The following is a 20,594-nucleotide window of genomic DNA, read 5'->3' on the forward strand; positions in this document are numbered from 1 at the left end:
CATTAGACTGAGAATCCACAAAATTGCACTGCTATATATAATAGATAAGGACTCGAAAGTATTGTATCTCATTAAGCACTATTCTTGTGTCCTATTTCATTGTGCTAGGTTTTATTAGATAACATATCATCAAATTAAAGATTTCCGAATATTGCTGCAGATCCCCTGTAACCTATGCAAAGACTCATGCAGCTGTCTGGACTAAGATTAAACTAATATGGTTTTAAGCAAAATGAAATGTGGCCCACAGACAACTAATTAAAAAAAATATTAATAAAAACATACATGCTTGTATGACATCTAATTAAAAAAAAAAAAAAAAAAAAAAAATCAAAAGTTTTGACCCCAGTTTAGGAACAAGTGTGCCACAGACATCTTGATACTGTTGGTCATCTGTCTGACTTCAAGGCATTACCACATTACAGGCTAAATGCTTGTTTGTATAGCCTATTGTGATTTTTATTTCTTTCAAATTGTCTGTAAATCAATATTTGTAAATGTATTTCTAAATGAAACTCTTAAATTCATACATATTCTAGAATATTTTAATCAGCATTTACGAGTGTGGTTTATTCCAAAAGAGTAATACAAGAAAACAAACCTATAATGTCATCAAAATGCAACCTCTGGAGTTGGTCCATTGGCAAAGAACAGGAAGCTGATTTTCTGACTTGCAGAATGCTTATATTAACTTTTAGAAACTAAAATTACTTTAGATTATGAAGAGGTGGTGCAGTGAAATTGTACCAGTGTCACGTATCACTTTGTTTTTTTCAGTGTCAAAAAATGTCATCAAAGCCTACAAAGGGAGAGACAATCTCTGATGTCACATGTTCATGGTAAATCGAGCAGCTCCAGAAAGTACCATAAATTGAATCTGGATCCTTTTGTTTTGATAAGGAGATAAATGTTCTTATACTCAAATCAAAACTTAACATTCCTAGCTGGATTATTGGATATAGTATGTCAACTCAGTTTTAAAACGGATATTTGTTTTTGACAAAGATCTAGACACAAAATGGAGCTTTATTCTTTGATGTGCTGCTTAAGATTTATGCCATAGTTCTACATGAGAACTTGTCAGCTTTTGAAAATCTGGCCATCTCCTGAAATGAAACTAAATCCATGTCTCAGCATGGTATTTCACATGTTCTGGCAAATGCTTCATGCTGTTTCACTGTGGACAACCTTGATGGGCTTTTCTAGGACTAACAGCATGGTGATGGGCATTTGTTTGTTTTGCTGAGGTCTGCAGCCACTGCAGGAAGTGTGAAGTAATTAGAGATCCAGTAGCTCCAATGATACCCAGGACATCTCATGCTCTGCCTGTAATTTGCCAATTATGACCAAGGCAAAACAATATGAGAGGAGCCGGATGATGGCTACTTCCTCAACTTAGTGAGTAGATGTGATTTTCAGAGGCATTTGGGGTTTTCAGCCATGTTGTGTATCACCTTCTGTTTTGACAAACAGCTACTCCCCTTACCCAGATCACCTTGCAAGAGGCCTAAGGGTAAGTGTGTACTATGGGCCCACTAACTGCCGGCAATCACCATTCAACCTTATACATTGTGCATCTGCCCTGTCAAGTACCCACCCAGTCATGATACACCCCATCATAGAGGTTGGGTAACAAGACAAAATCTGCTAAATGTACAACCTGTACAACACGCTAACCAACACAGCTTGCAAATTTCTATTTAATTTTAATGTGTACAATTTCAACTCAATTGCAAATTTATTATCCAACCTGGTGCTTTCAGCGACCATAGTGATAAAGGGCTCCAGTGCACATGCAGGACATGTGCCTTGGAGGCCTTGGTCATCCAATGCATGCTAATTCCCTATAGTCTTGTGAGCTCATGTGTTAACAAATATTAAAAACAGGCATGCAAACAAATGGTTTTAAAGTCTAATGGCGATACTTCAAGGTCAGCACTTATTTCAAAAACACAGAAAATCCTTGTGTCGAAAACTGAACATTTTTAGCAAATGTGTAATGACTCAAAGCAACTCATACTGGAATTTTATTTATTTATTTATTTATTTTCATATGTGATCTCACTGTTCCACATGTATCTGTGCAAGACTGTGGATTCCGTGAGTGCCGTGTTCAGCTTCATCTCATCACCTGCAATTCTTCTTGCATCCAGGTGGGGTCACTGTTGACATTGAAATAGCTGCACTCTACAGACAGACACACATCTAACAGCCTGTCTGGTGCCTCACGACTCATCGCCATAAAACAAAACACCACATCTTCAGACCAAGGCAAAACGATACAAAGGTGATGCCGTCTAATTAAGCTGAACTGGCGCGCTCTTTCGTAGCCACTGCTTGTTCGCAGGCGTGATGTGTTCAGGGCCCGCCTGCGACTCCGACGTGTCACCCACGTACTGAGGATCTCTGGGAAACCGAGTCCACGCTCTAAATAATTCAACCCCCATTCCCTTCCTCCTCCACTGCTAACAAGATGCCGGCCGTTCATCACAAGCTGCTGCTGGAGGACGCCTTGCAGGACAGTCCTCAGGTAGGCCTGTGAGCTTCTCTCAGCTTGAAGACACAATGTTCACAAAGGCTGTTACCGAGCTGTGAACTTGGCGTAGCACAGTATCCTGTTCCGCTGTCGGCTATTTCCTCTGCTCGATGACAGCTCGCCTCATTGTTAATGGGAGTGAATTCAGCTGTCAGGAGTAGCTGCGTCTTCGTCATGTAAACAATGTGGAGTTGATGCAGTATACTGCAGCTAAACACAATCATCGCCGGGTAAATTGTATCTCAAAACGGTAGTCGTAGCTAAATATTTAGCCTACATGTCGCTTTTTAAAGGGCTTTCCTCCCTGTCAGCTGATATGATTCGTGCTACCCAGTTTTACGAGTGCTGCTAAAACAGGGCGCATCCGTCCAAATTGTGAACAAGCCACCACCCATGAACCTTAAACACAGTCACTATCTTCTATCCGATTTATTTTGCAATATATTGCTTGTGGTCTTAGATTTGGGCCCTAAACCGGGCCTTTTTCACAGGCTGTGGGAGGGGTTTCCAACATTGGACTCCATGGAATTAGTCAATATCCTGCAGTCGAGCACTGGGAGTTGTCAACACTGTGCTGTCATATGTTGTTTACTGATAATGATGACTCACTGATAATGCTTACAGGTGTGATATGAAACTATGTGGTTTTCAGGGGTGTTGTTGGCCTGGCTGACATCTTAAAGAAGTTGAATATGGGTTACAGGATAGTGAGGAGTCATTGCTCTTCATTAGTAGATGCATCTGATGTAATGTGCAGCTCTTTGTTGCACCCCCGTCCCCACACTGGGTTAGGGTTAGAGTTATGTTTTGTCCTTCAAAATGCAGGCTCCTATAATACAAGATAGGTTTTGTTAAACCTCAAAATGTCAGCAGAACCTGCATTACAGCAGGATTGGCTAGCTGCAAACAGAACGTTCCATAGCCTATTATTTGTGCTCGTAATAATTCAGTGTGAAATGACTCAACAACTTGTGTAGCAAATGTCCACTGAAGCAAAGTGTAAACATACTTCAGCTGCTGGGTGTGTGCTGCTTTGCTGTATCAGCCCTACCCTCTTTCCACACCTGTCTAAAGAAAACAACACCCAGTGTGGATTTTGTATACTCGGGCCTGTGGTAAAATCATTGTACCTTTGGATTCACTTCAGAGCAGTGCTTCGATTTGCCCATGAATACCAGATCAACTGCAATTTCTTACCCTCACTGTCTTAGCAAAATATCTTTTTTCCACTTTCAGTCATGATGTTGTTCTCCCTCTCATTTATAGTTCATATGGTCTTTTAAGGATCGGTGGCCTCTAAACTTGGGCCAGATCTTGTTTGTTTATATGTTTGTGGTTTGATTTAGTTAATGTCGGTCCCACATGGGTGTTGAATTGATCAGATAGCACTACAGAATGAGGGGCCGGGACCATTAGACAATCACAGGAAGGCATTTATTTAGTCTGCTTCTGTGTGACTGGCAGCATACCCAGCACCATCTGAACTGTGGTGATTCATTTGGCACTTATTTGTTGTTAAAACAAATAATGAGATTGATTTGACTACTACTGGCCCACGCCTAGTCCTTATTATTCAGCCTCTGTCTCATCTGTTTATCCCTAATTTTATTGTTCACAGGAATGTTTTAATGTTTGCCCCACAGACTCGCTCCCTGCTAAGTGTGTTTGAGGAAGATGCTGGGACACTTACTGACTACACCAACCAGCTGCTGCAGTCGATGCAGAGGGTGTTCGGGGCTCAGGTATTAACCTCTTGAACTCTGATTTTCCCTTTAGTTTTGCCTTGAGTAGCTTCACAGTTAGACAAAGTGTTTTTCTCCATATTTTATGACAATATCACATACCTTTTCTGTATCTGCTGGTTGCAGTGCTGCGCCAAAGTTACATCACACTTATACTGAGTGAAATATTCAGACTTAAAGAGGCATTGCTTTATGGCTGCACCATAACATCAGATAGAAATCATCTAGATGTCTTGTGTATCATTTTATACACATTTCCCTGTAATTTGGCAGGACATATTTGGGATCTTTTGAAACCAAAGAACCCAAATATGTCTCGCTGAATGGGATCTCCTCTTGAATTTCAAATAAAGTTCTGTGGGTTAGAACAAAGCTTTGCCATGTAGCATGCAATTATAATTGCTTACAGGTGTAATATGAAACTCGTCTGTGGTTTTCAGGGTTGTTGGTCTGGCTGACATGTTGGTATTGTAACTAGAAGAGTGCACTCACTAATGCAGATCTCTGCCAGGTGTATCTCCCCTTTTATGGACCATAGGCTACCCTATGTGCTGAGCAAATCTCAGGAGATGTTTTTCAAATTACAAAATAAATTACTGTATGGTTCAAATATTATACAGCACAGTATAGAGCTAGCTTTTTCTTATTCTCTCTATATCTGTTTCAGTTTATTAAACACATTCTCTCTTTGCCTCTCTCTCACTGTCTCTCTCTCTCTCTCTCTCTCTCTCTCTCTCTCTCTCTCAGACACACACACACACACACACACACACACACACACACACACACACACACACACACACACACACACACACACACACACACACACACACTTTTCTGAATTGACATGTTCCACTTTTTAACTTGACATACTGCATATATAATCCATCACCTAACACTTATTTCAACACAGTTTTTTCACAACACTGGCTCACTAGCTGTTTGTTCATGTTCTTTCACAAAAGACAAAAGGCTACTGTGGGAAGCAACACTTAACTTAACATGATGTTTTGTCCCATGCAAGAGTGAAAACAAATCGGCATTACGGTCTTGGATGAAAAAATCTTGTGAGTCCTACGGTACTTATTCCCTGTCCTCCCCTCCCCCAGAGCGAGATGGGACTGGCCACAGAGCAGCTCTCCCAGCAACTTCTGGAATATGAGAAGAAAGTAAGTATATATCCCTTATCTTGCTGACTTGTTCCCTTGTGTCTTTACATGGGTTTTCCCTGTGTAGCAAAATGCATCACTGTGCCAATGTGCTGTAATATGCTTGTATTTATGATTGAAAATAAATTAAATCATGTCTACATATTTGTGTGTGAATGTGCACATCTGTGCCTAATCACGTCTCATGGAACAGTTGCTAGTCTGTCATGAGATCTTGCTTTATGCATTTAATGAGAAAATACAATTGCTGGAGTCAACACAAATTGTGCTGAGAGAGATGTAGCTCAGTTGACTTTGTTGGATCATATTTTGTATTACACAGTGGACAATGGATAGTAAAAACCAAAGAATTTCACTACAGAGTCCTGTAATGCACCCACCTCTAAGCATTATTTAAGAAAGCTCCTCTCAGCATCTTGGCATGGGATTCATTAACATCATTGGCCTTGCTCTGCCAGGCGACATGCCAGAATTCAGGGGGAAAATGGGTATTTTTAACTTCACAGCCTCTAGTAAATGCTGTTGGTGGCTGAATATGCCAGAGCACGCTGTTTCATGGTCTGCAACTTCTCCTCGACATTTATTTTCTATCTAGAATTTTGCCCTTGGAAAAGGTGATGAGGAGGTAATCACCACGCTGCAGCACTTCGCCAAGACTGTGGGGGAGGTGAGGCTTGGATTTTCATTTTTGGGATATGTGTTTGTATGTGTGCCCACATGCATGCACATGCTTTTACATGATACAACAGGAAAGACAGAAATGATAAGCTGTTGTACGGTCATGGTCGGGCTCTGTATGATGTTACAAAGCAGGATGCATTGGATGAGCCCTTCAAACACACCAGGAAAAATGACCACTTTAAAAAAAATACCCAAAAGCATTTATCAGAGCTCAGCATCATCGTTCCTCTGAGACCTGAGCCAATTCTACAGTGAGGCTAAGAGAGGGATGGAGGAATAGATTGATATGCCTGTGACATTGGATGGATGAATGGATGGATGGGTGGATGTTGAGGTATATAGAGAAAACAGATGGGCCTGCCTCCCTCAACCATGGTACTCCACTGGCCTGGCCAGACCCTAGCTAATAGGACTCAAGACATGCACATGTGTATGTTTGCCTGACTACGCCTCATTCAGGTACCAGAGAGAATGCATTCAGTCCACAGTGGAAATAGCCTTACTGCTGTATCTAATCCTGTGAACAGTAGCACTTGCTAAATAATTTCAGTTTAATTGGACATCAGCTTGTTAAATGGTATGTCATATTGCTTGATGACAGGCATTGGCAGTTACAGCAGCCTTGTTTGTGTGAGATTCAGGTCTGGTTTCCAATATTAGCACATGCAGCAGATTTTTATTATTCTTGTCACGATGGGCTCTGTTCCACAATATGGGCACTTTATGATGTGGTTGAGGCCTTGCCTTCAATTATGCCCCCATTTCAGAGAAAATGTGATTTTCCAGCTTGTTGTGGAAATAATTGACAGCAAATGCTACATTTTAGAATAAATTGAACCCCCCTAGGCATTTGGGTAGTGTAGTTTTTCTGTTTGTGTTCTTACACAGCACAGCTTAATACTTGAAATTCTTGTAAAAGTCCGTCTCATATGTCTTTGTTGTCCAGCTGAACTCCATCCACTCTGAACTAGCAAACCAGATGGCTGACAGCATGGTTTTCCCCTTGATCCAATTCCGTGAGAAGGACCTCACAGGTAGCTGCACTCAACACACACATACACATACACACATACTGTACTTCAGTGTTCAAGAATGTGTTGTAGTTACAGACACGGTCCTGTTCAGTTCTCTTTTTTGTAATTATGTTTTGAATATTGAAGAGCTAATTTCTGAAATGCTACATAACCATTTGGGGAAAAAAACAACAACCACACATTACCACATTGATTAAAATAAACAGTCTGTTGATACCTTTTTTGTCAATCTTGAGTTGCCCTCTGTCCTTTTAAAAAACAACACACATATTTTAATTTGTCATAACAATTGTTTTTCAAAAGTAGCTGTATGTGTTAAAATGCTGTTATCTCATTTAGTAACAAAATGCTGCAAATGTTGACTGTTCCAGAGATCAGCACGCTGAGGGAGATATTTGGCATCGCCAGTGATGGTATGTACAGACTACTGCCAGTTTCAGATTCTCTGATGTTTCAGGCTGCAGTTATCATCTGATGCTCATGTTCACTCTCCTCTTCCCTGCAGAGCATGAGGCAGCTATGGTCAAGTACAGCCGACTGCCCAAAAAGAAGGAGAATGAAAAGGTGCGATGAATGGAAAGTGCTTTCTGAAACCACTGATAGAGCTTTTTCCCCACTGATCGAAAGCTGTAAAAGGTCTTACAGTGCAGTAATGCTCTGGTAATGCTCTAGGAGTGCTTTATAAGCAGATCAAAAACAAATAGATGGAATTATCAATTCCTCACCTGCCAGACTGACTGTTTCAATATGGCTACAGCAACACCATGCACTACACTTGGGATCAGCGATCAGGGGCCGAATTCACAAAATATTTTAAGGCTAAAAGTAGCTCCTAACTTTGGAGAAACTCTTAAAAATAATGGGTGTATCAATCCTAACTTTAGGACTCCTAAATTTCTCTGCTAAGAGAATTTCACAAAGTGTCTTAGCACTGAAAGTTGCTCCTAACTCTGTGATAAGTTAAGGGTAGTCAAGAGGACTCCTAAGTCACTAAGACTAACCCAGACCTCCAGCCCTGTTATGCTGGTGTCTGAATGGCCAAGCACACTATATACTATCGAGGCAATAGGCGATAAAAATTTGGGTAGAGAGCCTCCTCCTACTAAATGCAATAAAGATTTAAAATAAAAGTTTACAAGTAAATATAATTTGATGATGTCCATCAAAGTTCAGTATAGTATTTGTTAATTTTTCCATATGCTAAATAGATTGAATGACAGAGAGTAATACATTGTAATCTCGAGTATTCACAAATAAGTGGCTGATATGTTACCTGTTGCAGTTGTTTGGCGCTTGAACTCTGCGATCTCTGTCCTTTCCTGAGACTGAAGTGCATACCACCTTTTTTCACAGTCATCAGTGATCTGGGTGATGAGTTGGAAAGCTGCACTGATCTGAAGAGATATCTGTTCCCATGCCTCTTTTTTGCATATTGATGTCACCCCTGCTCCAAATTTCCTTTTAATGATATCCTTCCTTTCATGCACAAGTTCTGCAAGAAGGAGGAGCTGTTCTTGCGTCCAGTTTGGCTTTTGCTTTCTTTTGGAGGGCACAGCTTCAAATGTTTTATCAGCTATGGTCACTGTAGTATCTAGATAATGCTTGAAAGGCTGTATTTATAAATATTTTCTAATTGTTAAATGAGATAAAGATGCATGAGAGCCTGCTGACAATTAGCTGAATGTGTGCTTGATTGGTCTATATAGTGTTCTTTGTTTCATGATTAATCAGAGAAGGCTACATTTTTTTATTTTTAGATCTTTATTTAAATATGCAAAGAGCAGCATAATACCTCTTTTTGCAGTATTTTTAAGATAAGATTACTCACAAAAACCCATTCATTGCAGGCACAGTAAGTCAACTTGTTCCTTAAACATGACATCATCCATAGCGACAGGGTCAACCTCACCCCTTTTCTAAGTTCCTTTGTAAAAGTTGATCTCAGCAGCTTTGTGAATAGCTTTCAAGAGGAAACTCTTATTTAGGAAGTTTTAGTGACATTTAAGAGTATTTTTAGTGGTAAGATAAGATGTTTTGTGAATACAGGCCCTGATTTCTGTGCTGTTCACTCCTGTGTGTGTGTGTGTGTGTGTGTGCATTGCATGTATGTATGTATGTATGAGAGTGATGAGGGTTTGCATATGTAAATGTGTACCTGGGTTGACATTGAGTTAATGCCTGACCCGTATACATTTGCATAGGTGTGTTTAACCCTCTCCTGTCTGGACAGCTGAAGGCAGACTTGGTGAAAGAGGTGGCATACTCCAGGAGGAAGCAGCACCAGGCCTCGATGCAGTACTACTGCGCCCTCAATGCCCTGCAGTACCGCAAGAGAGTGGCTATGCTCGAGCCTATGCTGGGCTACACACAGGCACAGGTACAGAACTGCTGGACAACTGCACAACACCTCAGCCTCAGTTTCAAACACGAATTCACATACAAATGATATTTTAATTTAAAGAGAGAATTGATTATTGATTTGTCCACATCTGTAATGTGAAAATACATTTATACCTTGGTCCTAAGCTAAGGCCTCAAGCATGTAACCTATGGTTTAAATTTGATTATGTTTTCCAAGAATTTAGCTCAAAAAAGTGCATCTGTGGGAAGTGGAGGCCTATATGTCACTGTGTCAGTCAGCCAGTCAGCAGTTAGGTCCAGAGGGGCACATCCCTAAATCTATTTTCTGGATGAATTGCAAAATGGTGCCAACATTCATTTAGCTTAAGGATGAAATCAATTTTGGTCCTTCCCTCTAGCACCACCAACAGGCAAAAGTTTTAATCTTGCACGCCAATGTCTCAAAAATTGCTTCAGCATTGCCATGAAATTTGATTCCAGCATTCATGTTGGTACATCTCAACTTTGGTGACTCCATGACTTTTATTTTAGCACCACCAGCAGGCCCAGCAGGGCATCTGTGTCAGAAATAATGCACTTGTTTTGATTTTACCAAATCTTTTTAGGTCAGCTTCTTCAAAAAAGGCATGGAACTAGTGTCAAAGAAGATGGAAAGCTTTCTGTCCTCGGTGTCCAATATGACGCAAAAGTAAGGACAAATACCATCTACCTAATTTATGTTGATTTGTCACATGTGATGAACTGCATTGATATGTTAAAGGACAGCTTATTGTGGTAGAGGAACTTTGAAAGACAATTGTAAATTGAAGACAATTATTGTTAGTTAGTGAGTTCATGTTCATTTTTATACACATTCATAACTTTGGAGTTCCCTGTTTAAATAAGCCTCTGTCCTTCTGTCCTCTGTAGTATCCAAGCCCAGTTGGACACTGAAGCTGAAGCGATGCGTCTGTCTCAGAGGGAGCTTCTGTCTGTGGAGGACACTGTCTACATGCCAGATAAAGACACTGAGCCTGTCAACCGCACACTTATCCAGAAGGCTGGCTACCTCAACATCAGGAAGTACGATCACTTATGTACTTATGACTCCATCTCAAATCCAAGGCTACTTACTATTCAGGTTGTGTTGCTTGGCAGTCGATAATTTCATTGGTGTCATAAAGAAAAAAGAAACATACAACAATTGAAAAGTGAGTTTTGAATTTTACCCCATCACATGTGATTGACATTTAATTTTGTTAGAGATTTCAGTTTGTATCAGCATGTATAGCACCTAGACGGCAGCTAGGTTTTAAAATATTGAAATAATAAACACAACCAAGGAATGATCTTTGCTTTTCATGCTTAAATTGCTGAAAAATAAATGCGGCCAGAGTAAACAATATGTTTGTTGAGCCAGGCAAAGGGGGGGGGGGGGGTCAGATGACATGTTGACAGTGTGCGTTGTCAGCTTATTGCAGTCTGGATGTATGAGGAGGGAAACTTCCATAATGGCTTCGGGGGTATAACTGCAGCATAGCCCACAATGTGATTTAGTGAAATGTCAGAGCTGTCAAACTCTCTCTCACCCTCATATACATTCAGAGTCTCTGACAAATGTCTGTGACACCAGAGAAAAGGTTTCCACAGAATGCCATTCTGTTTAATGACAAACCCTGCCAGTAGGCTCATTTGATTGTGAAATGGAGCGGGCATCCAGGCCAGACAGCATTTGCTATTTTGTGTGTTTTCTCAGTCTAAGGGTTTGAGTCACTCACAGTGGAGTGAGCCATAAACTTTGATTTTATTCATTCATTTAACCTTTATTCATCCAGGAAGCCACTTGAGACACAATATCTATTTTACTGGAGAGGCCTAGCTCCTCATTTTTTAATAGAAAGAAATCTGTTTGGGAATACTTTTTAGAATGAAAGTGCAAGATGAAGGGTTTCAGCATTTCAGATGAGTCATATACATGTAGCTCTGTTTTGAAACAGAGTGACTCACAGAGAAATTGCATTAAGCCTGAAATGCTTGTTCCTACGGTGATATATCCATTTCCTTATGCATATGTACATGTATAATGTTCCTCTCTCAAAATGCACAATCCCGTATCTTGTTTCCAAGTGTTATTTACAACCTTGACCTTCCCTTTTTCTGTCTGTCTTTTTGTCTGTGCTCCAGTAAAACAGGCCTAGTGACCACAGCCTGGGACCGACTTTACTTCTTCACCCAGGGAGGAAACCTCATGTGCCAGCCGCGGGGGGCGGTGGCAGGGGGCATGGTGCTAGACCTGGACAACAGCTCTGTCATGGCCGTGGAGTGTGAGGACCGACGCTACTGTTTTCAGATAACTTCCCCTACAGGCAAAACGTAGGTGCAGTTCTGTTAATATCCAGCAGTGCGAGTAATATACAAGCATTTATTAGATGTTGGGTATATTGTAGAATTAGGGCTGCGCAATTTGGGCAAAATCTAATATCATGAAATCTTTGACAATTATTTATCCACAATAACAGAGCAGCTAAAATAGCCTCATAAGTTCAGAAACATTACTGTAATGCAGTCTTTAAAACTAGGAATAGACACTCATTCATATCACAATATCCAAAATCACAGGCGATATTTTGTCTCATGTTAGTATTGCTAATATATCAATATATGTTGTCAAGTCCTACTGAATGTGATGCTCAGAGAGTAGACAGTCACTCCTTTGTTTTCTGACATTTCTCATCTTAATTCTCTCTGTCATCTTCACCTCTAGGTCAATGATTTTACAAGCCGAGAGTAAAAAGGAATATGAGGAGGTAAGTATCAAAGAAGCAGTTATAACCATTGCATGTGATTCTCCTTACTGTTTAACATCTCTGTTTCAGAAATCGCTGCCGGTAACAGTATCAGTCATACGACAAAGGAGGAGCTGTCCAATTTAATTTGTGTGCTCTTCAGATTTGGTTCTGTGCTTAGACACATCTGACTGGCCTGTCACAACTGGTATCAGTCAAGTGATTCGAAGCGGCTTGAGAAAGTCCTAATGTGGGTCTCTGTGTTTTCCTCCTCAGTGGATTTGCACTGTGAACAACATCTCCAGACAAATCTACCTGACTGACAACCCAGAGGTAACATACGCTCCCCCAACACACTCGCCTACCCATGCGTGCACATATGCATGTACGCTCAAGCTCTCTCTCACACACACTCACACACATAGAGATGTACCCAAATTCAAAGTCAGACAGATACAAAATAAAGTTGACATCTAGGTGCACCAGAGAACTTGAATTGATAACATTTCATTGACCTTGGTAGTTAGAAGCTCAGCCGTGTTACTCTGATTTAATCAGGCATGTTGAGACACAAATGTTGTGTTAAACCAAACCTTTTCCAATCTAAGAGCTTTAATTAGCAGTAATGAATACAGAGCACTTGTAGAGCACTTGAATGTAGAGCACTATGTGTCTAAGGGATGTAAAAATTAAATGATCTGTTTCAATGATGCCACGTAGACGCCCCTGTGTGTCTCAATGAAAACTGCTTCACAGTGCGTGTCTGTCCTGCTTTTAAATCCCAGACTCTCACATTTGCAGAAGAGTTGGCTCTGATAGGAAAATGTCAATTCCCCGCAGCAAAGCCTGAATCATACAGCTTTGTTCCACACAGACTATGTCTTATCTAGTGGCTGTGAGAACTCTGTTATCAGTGGAGTCTGGCAGAACTTTTGCCTTCATTTTCTCCCAGTGTTGCTTTGAGCATGTGTGTGTGTGTGTGTGTGTGTGTGTGTGTTTGTACAACTGCATGAACTGCCTCATTTGTATACAAACAAATATTTTGTTGGTTGGACTGCACTCTGAAACGACTCCTCTGCTTCGATAAACATCTTTGTGCCGTGTGTAATTGGTGTATTTAAAGTGGAATTAAACATTCAACACACACACAGCTCCACCTATTTAAAGTACGTGTTATCATGTTTATGTTAAATCATATAGTAATTCCAAAGTTAAATTAACACTATTAAATTGTTATATAAATGTACTTATTTATTATTATTAAGCACTATTAAATGTAGTAAATATTTTAGAGTGTTTAAATATAGCAATTAAAGTACATAACATACTAATATCATAGTAAGCAGTAATTCACATAGTAATTCCTTCTTTTCTATGTACAGTTCAACTAAAATGTTGGAAGAAAAGTGCACCATCTTGTGGTTATATCGATACATTCTGATCATCCTGTTTGTTATTGTTAGGCTGTGGCCATTCGGCTGAACCAAACAGCCATCCAGGCAGTCACCCCCATCACCAGCTTTGAGAAGAGAGGGGAAGGCTCACCCAACCCTGACAGGTAAGCCATGTTGCTCATGCAAATGTTGCAGATGCGTTTCATTTTCAAAATAATACATACCTTTACCTGAAGTTTGTGTACTTTTTGTCTTTATAGTTAAGAGTATATAATTTTTTTTAATATCAAGAACCTATGTTAGTCCTATTATCTTTGGGGTCAACTTAACCCCATTCAGTCTTTAATGTCTCTAAATACATGATTAACATCATTTGTTTTGCCTCATATTTCATGACTTCTCCTAATTAAATGGGGCAAGTGGGTAAACATAAAATTAACATGATGATATGTTTTCATTGCCCTGGACACATTTTGAACGCACTGGTGTTTCTTTGGAGTCAGTTTGACCCCAGGCTGGTTTAGTTGTATAAAGCATGTAAGAAATATCAACATTTTACACACATTTGTTGTAGTTGCTTTGGATGAACTACAACATGCCACTTATAGTCGTCAAAAAACATCACTCTACTTCAGGGGCCTCAGCTAACAGAACCATACCTGTAGCAGTGAAAGAACCACTGATAGTTAATCTTAAGGAGGGTTAAGCATTCTTTAAAGTACAATCATTTGTTTTTGTTTTTTTTAATTAGGTATCTAATTTTGGAATGAAACTCAGTGTAGAGTGATGTGTACATTGTAGTGTCTTTATCATGCATTGCACGTCCCTTTGATTTGTTGGTGAAGCCTTTTTGGCATTGTACCATGTTCTTTATGTCAGTATGTACTGGGAAATTCTGTGATGTTGTAATTATGTCTCTGCAAAAATATGACCAAGACAGATTCCTTTACGTTTATTTGTACTTGGTGAATCAGCTGGTTCTGATTCATGTTGCCAGTCTGCTCTGAAAGGGAAGGAAGAAGAATTTGTCAGCCCATGATTACTCAGACTGATCACTGAACTAAAATGAAGGTGTGCATTTTATTTCCGATAATGGCACGACTTCTGTTTTTGCTTCCCCTGACATAGCTCTACATAACCCCTCTCATTTCTTTATAAAGGAATATGTCAAATGTTGGGGGATTTGGCTCATTGGTGAGCTTACCCATAAAGTGATTACAGCACAGGTGCTCTAGTTTTTGCTCTGGTGCTACAAGCCTACATTTAAGCATACAGTAGTATGCGATTATCATTGTCAAAGTAATTTTATCCACCACATTTAAAATAAAAACTGTAAACATATTGGTCTGTCTCATTTGCAAGGAACCTTCCTAGTTAGGAACGTTCCTCACTAGGAACCTATAGGCCTATTGTCCAAAAGTAAATAACCTCATTTTATCTAAGCCCGTTAGTGTGCTGGTGATACACTTAAGAACAGCTTCCTAACAGTTAGCGAATGCTGAGTAAGGTTACTTCAGGAAGGTTTACTGGGCTTAAGTAACATATTGTATGAATGAAAACATACAATAACCTTTAATTTGAAACTCACCTTTTAAGCAGTACTCCTGTCTGTCTGTCTGTCTGTCTGAAATATCCTACACAACAAAGAAAACAAAAAAATTCACCCATTTAGGTTCCTTAAAATCAAGACACCTAACTAGGTTGCATCCTATTCTGGTGCAAGTCCAATTTTCTCCTTTTTATTGTCATTCAAAATAGTTCATGCTTCGGTGTTAGCATGCAACGTCTAAGTGATACCTTTACCAGGTGTTTTGCTCTCAGTAGCTCCTTTTCCACAGCAAAACTAGACAGTGCTTGCTAATTATTCATAGCTCTTCAGGCCCCCCAGAGCAAAAGTAATTTCACTCCTTTCTCATCTTGTTGCCTCCACCATGATTGCTTAGCGAGGATATTGCGTCATGTCAAAAATGGCACCATTAAACTTGTGGTAGTTTGCCTTGACCCTGTTTATGTGAAAAGGGGACTATATATACTGTATATGTATTGTCTAATGTTGTCATTATTAGTAAGGGGCAAGCAGTCCAGTAATCTACCAAAAGCTTGGTATATTCCCTTAAACTTAGCCTCTGTCTCTCTTTCTCTATCTTTCTCCATCCACTTCTCTGTTCCTGTAGGGCAAAGCCAGGAGGTGTGGAGCTCGCCGGCGGTTGTTCTCAGAAGACGGGGGCTGCTCCAGAACCAGAGGACCTGATCGCCCCTGGGACGCCCATTCAGTTTGACATCATGCTGCCAGCCTCCGAGTTCCAGGACCAGAACAGGGGCGGTGGGAGGTGAGAGGATAAGTGGGGCAGGAAGGGGTGTGTGGGTGTGTGTGTTTTTGTCAGAGAGGGATAGAGAGAAGGAAGACGTGGGTAGATGAGGCTAATTTCCTGAAAGCCATCCTCATAATGATTATTATATCATTTCCAGGAAGCATCGGATGTTTCTTAATAGCTCAACGCAGGGGTTTAATTGTTTTTTCTTTTTCTTTTTCTTTTTTTTTCCACCGATGTGTTCCTTTTCTGACAGGCGTACAAATCCATTTGGAGAGACGGATGATGACTGTTCTTCAGAAAGTGACGGTAACCATTTTCCTCGTCCAAATGCAATTTAATGGTCCACTTTCACTCTCCTCCAGGACTCTCATTTCAGCGTAACCTCTTTAGTGTGTGCTTGTGTATCTGTGTTTACTTTCCTTGATGTTTGTTCCCATGTTCCTTTATTTGCTGCCCTTGTTTGTCTCCTCTTATGTTTGGATGGATACGATTTCCCTGCACAGACTCCCTCCTGCAGCAGGTATTTGCTGTGCGGTTCCTGGGCTCCATGGCGGTGCGCTGCGGTAACAATCAGGAAGTGATATATGAAGCCATGAGGCAGGTGCTGGCAGCCCGAGCCATCCACAACATCTTCAGGACCACCGAGTCCCACCTCATGGTCACCAGCAGTTGTCTCAGGTATTCTCCAAAAGAGCTTAAGCATTTTTAGGGGCATTATTTCTATGAAATGTTACAAATACCACCTCTGAGTATCTCTGTATGTATGTACGTATGGCATGCAGTGATGATACTGAACTAACCATTCAGTATACAGTATAAAGGTGGTGATAAATTTATCAATTTCCTGGGCAATATAGATGGACAGTGCCAAATTAAATACTTCAATTAAAATGTTTTCTGCACTTTTGATCATTACAATGGGCCAAAATGTTACTCTGCATACAACTGGTAGAAAGAGTGAGAGAAAGGACCTTGGAACAAAAACCCTCTCAGGCTCTTTCTGATAAAAGCATGTATAAAGACTTCATTTTGAAGCAAGGAACTCTTTCATATCTAACAATAAACCTATCCAACCAAACCTTAAAAAACAAGCTGTTCTATAACCCATGATTTGTTTACACATTTTGTAATTGGTTTTATTGTAAGTAAGCTATCTTTTATATGACAGACGCCAGGTTGGATGATGCGTTCACAGAGAGAGTGAGGACAAGTGAGATTGCATTCCAGAAAATAACTGAATGTTAAGGTTATCAGTAAGAGAAACTGGAGGTGACTAATACCTGTTGTTTCAATTTAAAAAAAAAAAAAGGAAAAAGAAAAAAAAAAAAAAAACAAGGTTGGAGTGCTCCTACACTATACTATTACTGCCTTTCCATAACAGTCTTCGCTGTGTTGTGTCTTCATAATAGATTGATTGACCCTCAGACTCAAGTTACAAGAACAAGTGTAAGTATCCTGTCTCTACTCATCGTCCTTTCTCTTTTTGTACTGTCAGGTGTAGTCCTGTCCTACATACTGTACTAAAACGCTCTTCTCTCCTCACCTCTCAGTTCCAGCTCGGAGAGGTGTGTCAGTTTGCGGCCCACCAGGAGAATGGGAGGCTGATGGGCTTTGTGGTGGAGGGCAGGGATTGGTGCGACGGAGACGAGGAGGGAGAGCCCTCGTTCAGCGCTTTTGTCTTTGAGAGCAACACGGAGGGTGAAAAGGTTGATTTCCCCAAAGTTTTCTCAGTGAGAGGAAAAACATAAATCGTCAGTACATTTTGAATGATTCTTGAAGTTTGACTGTATTTGTCTTCATTCACAGATATGTTACACCATAAGCTTGGCGAAGGATATAGTAGAAGCCAAGAAGGTAATACCTGTAACATATCAGTAAAAGTTACTGCATTTGATGCGAAACCCATCATTTTGGGTTTTAGATTTGTCTGCTGACTTAAAAAGCATACATAAATGCATAGACAAAATACATTAGCTATAACAGGATTGTACAGACACAAAAATGCATTTTTCTTTAAACTAAATCCATTTTGGTTTTCCTCAAGGACCCTGAGGCCTTGGCCCAGCTTATGAAGTCCATGCCTCTAACCAATGATGGCAAATTCCTGCTGTTGGAGCCTGACGTGGATGACACAGCCAATGGAGCAGGACAAGAAGACCTGGAGTCGGAGGCCTAGCCCCAGTCTGGACCTCCGCTGCAACCAAGACAAGGGCCAGGGGCTGATTTCCACCCAGGAGAGCATCCTTTCCCTGGGTGAATGTCTTACCACAACCCCTAGCCCTCTCTCTGGTACTGTACCGCCCAAATTAGAGCATGGTTCACTTCCATTTACCCGGTATTACTAGATCCTGTTCTCTCTTGCTGTCATGTAGGAGGGTGGTATCAGCAGGGGGTTACATGGACCTAGATTACCTTGACCAAAAAGCACTTATAATGGGCATTCCATAATGAGATCTGCTTTTGCGAGGTCAGATTTCAGTGTCTTTGGATTTGGTCTTTTTTTTTTCTACACCAGTGGGGTTGGTACTTACAACAAAGGGACACTATATAGGTATTGATCGTGTTTCATTCTCATTTTCTCTGGTGGTACTAATATCCCCAACCATCTCTGGACTTAGACTAGAGGGTACTGAATCCTTCGCTTCAAGTTAGGTTTACCCTCATCTTAGGTTTACAAAGTTTGAAGTATTTTTGGAGAGTTGACCTCGTCTGACTCATAGGGGGTTTCCGGCAACTACTTTTATTTCTTCATTATTCCAGTAGGACAATGTTATTGCACTTCCAAGCTCTCTAGCTATTTAATGACTAAGCTTGATGGTTGTAGAATGCACTAACTCGTACAGAGACATCTGAAAGATTTGAATGTCTATGAAGGACAGAGAGAAAAAAGACTCAAATGCTCACTCCTTGGTGTTTGCAGGGCGCTGACTGTCACACAGCTTGTCAGTAAACCTTACGAGTGTGTCTTCAGGCAGTGGGCACAATTAGTATGAGCGATTAGCAAGTAGGAACTTCTTTGCTTGTTTTGTGTGAAAGGAAAATTCGAAATGGATTTTTTTCTGCAGTCTTACTATGCTATGAGGTTACAGAGATATCTTGTACTACCTTAAGCATTCCCGCTATGCTGAATTAATTTCACTTTTGCATTATTCCTTACTACCTATACAAACGAGTCTTTAGATCATCTTTATACACCAGTTAGTCCTTGAACACTCTGAATATGCTCTAATACTGTCAAAGTACTTTGCGCTCCATTTACCGAAAGTCTATGTAAATATTATCTGTTCCAGTGTCTATATGATGTTTAATCAGAGTTGACTGCATTAAAAATCTTCAAAAATCAATACTCTAGGAGTGATGCGGTGCATGATTAATGATGTGCTCTGAGTTCTCTCTCATTCCCTTTGCAGTAGATTAGCATCTCTGCACTGAGCACTGAACTGTAATACTGAAAAAAAAAATCCCCCGAATTGTTACAATAACGCATGTTGGCAGACCACAATGGGGGATTATGTTCTCATTGAAAAGCAATACGCTCTTCGCTCACCCATACGAATGCTAATCAAAACAGAAGTATAAGAAGTGAAAGGAAAACCATTGATCTGTGAAATCCCCTCCCCTTCCCACTGAATCCCAATGCGCTTTCATTCCATTTCAGCCCATTTGAGCTGCAGTGCTAATCTTGATGGACACGAGAAGCCCATGACGCACTTTGTGAATGTTACATGTTCTGTACTGTGTACTACAGAGGTCAAAGCCACTGACTTGACGTTGATCGTGAAGTTGCATTGTGTTGACCCGTGCTTTCGCTTGCCTGCTTGCTTTGTCCACTCTACATCAGTGCTTTACAAGCTCTTTTGAGAGAGAAATTCATGTTCAAGTACAACAATGTGTGCATCTTTCATGTGGGACTGCCAACTCCACCGTTATAAGTATTAGTGGTTTTAGTAAGGAATGATTCTTGATCACACTATATTGAATGAAGTGAATTTAAACGGTCAAACATCTTCTTCCTGTTGCCTGATGTAAATGAGTTTTTAGTCTGTCATATTGGCAGGCCTTCTGATGCTATAAATAGAAACTTCATTTGTTTTATCCATCCATTGGATTTGTTCCTTCCTTTCTCAAGGGCTAGTTCAGCACACCTTCAATAAAACTCGAGGAACACAAATACCAGCTTGTGCAGTGCATCAACCTAGAAAGAAAGCTGTTTTTTTTGGCTTGATGCTCTCCACAAGCTATTGCATGTCTCCAGTGACTGATGGTTCAGTTGGTAAGAGAGTTTGTCCACCTTCACTACAGCCACAGCTATCTTAACAGTCGTGCTGCATAGACCTGAGATATTTCTGCTTTGTACGTGTAATGCACAGTCATGAAAAATCTGGGTACTCGCAGTCTATAAAATGAAAGCAAGTAATATGGAAAGGACTGCATTTCTCCCTTCCTCTTCTCTGAATTGTTTTGTAAATGACTTGAGTAGACAGTGTCCACTACCCATAAGGCTTTACACTAAGTTTGTCCTAGTTTTCTAACAAAAATGTTAACATGCAATCTTTAATAAATATAAGTAACTTTTTCTTACTCAAATGAACTGTTG

General features: G+C 40.3%; 1 protein-coding gene across 1 annotated transcript; it reads left to right on the top strand.

The window, feature by feature from the left end:
• The first annotated feature begins 2,240 nt into the window (after window positions 1-2,240).
• On the top strand, window positions 2,241-20,578 carry appl2 (adaptor protein, phosphotyrosine interaction, PH domain and leucine zipper containing 2). Its single transcript, XM_030052830.1, has 21 exons — window positions 2,241-2,530; window positions 4,180-4,278; window positions 5,388-5,447; window positions 6,043-6,114; window positions 7,075-7,162; window positions 7,534-7,575; window positions 7,668-7,726; window positions 9,393-9,539; window positions 10,129-10,211; window positions 10,433-10,585; window positions 11,687-11,875; window positions 12,267-12,309; window positions 12,565-12,621; window positions 13,752-13,846; window positions 15,857-16,012; window positions 16,251-16,303; window positions 16,501-16,675; window positions 17,407-17,443; window positions 17,548-17,703; window positions 17,804-17,851; window positions 18,042-20,578. Exons 1-21 carry the CDS (start codon window positions 2,474-2,476, stop codon window positions 18,171-18,173), a joined length of 2,001 nt encoding a protein of 666 aa, XP_029908690.1. The 5' UTR covers window positions 2,241-2,473; the 3' UTR covers window positions 18,174-20,578.
• Window positions 20,579-20,594: the final 16 nt, after the last annotated feature.

The sequence above is a fragment of the Myripristis murdjan genome, chromosome 6 (genome assembly GCF_902150065.1).
Source record: "Myripristis murdjan chromosome 6, fMyrMur1.1, whole genome shotgun sequence".
NCBI lineage: Eukaryota > Metazoa > Chordata > Actinopteri > Holocentriformes > Holocentridae > Myripristis > Myripristis murdjan.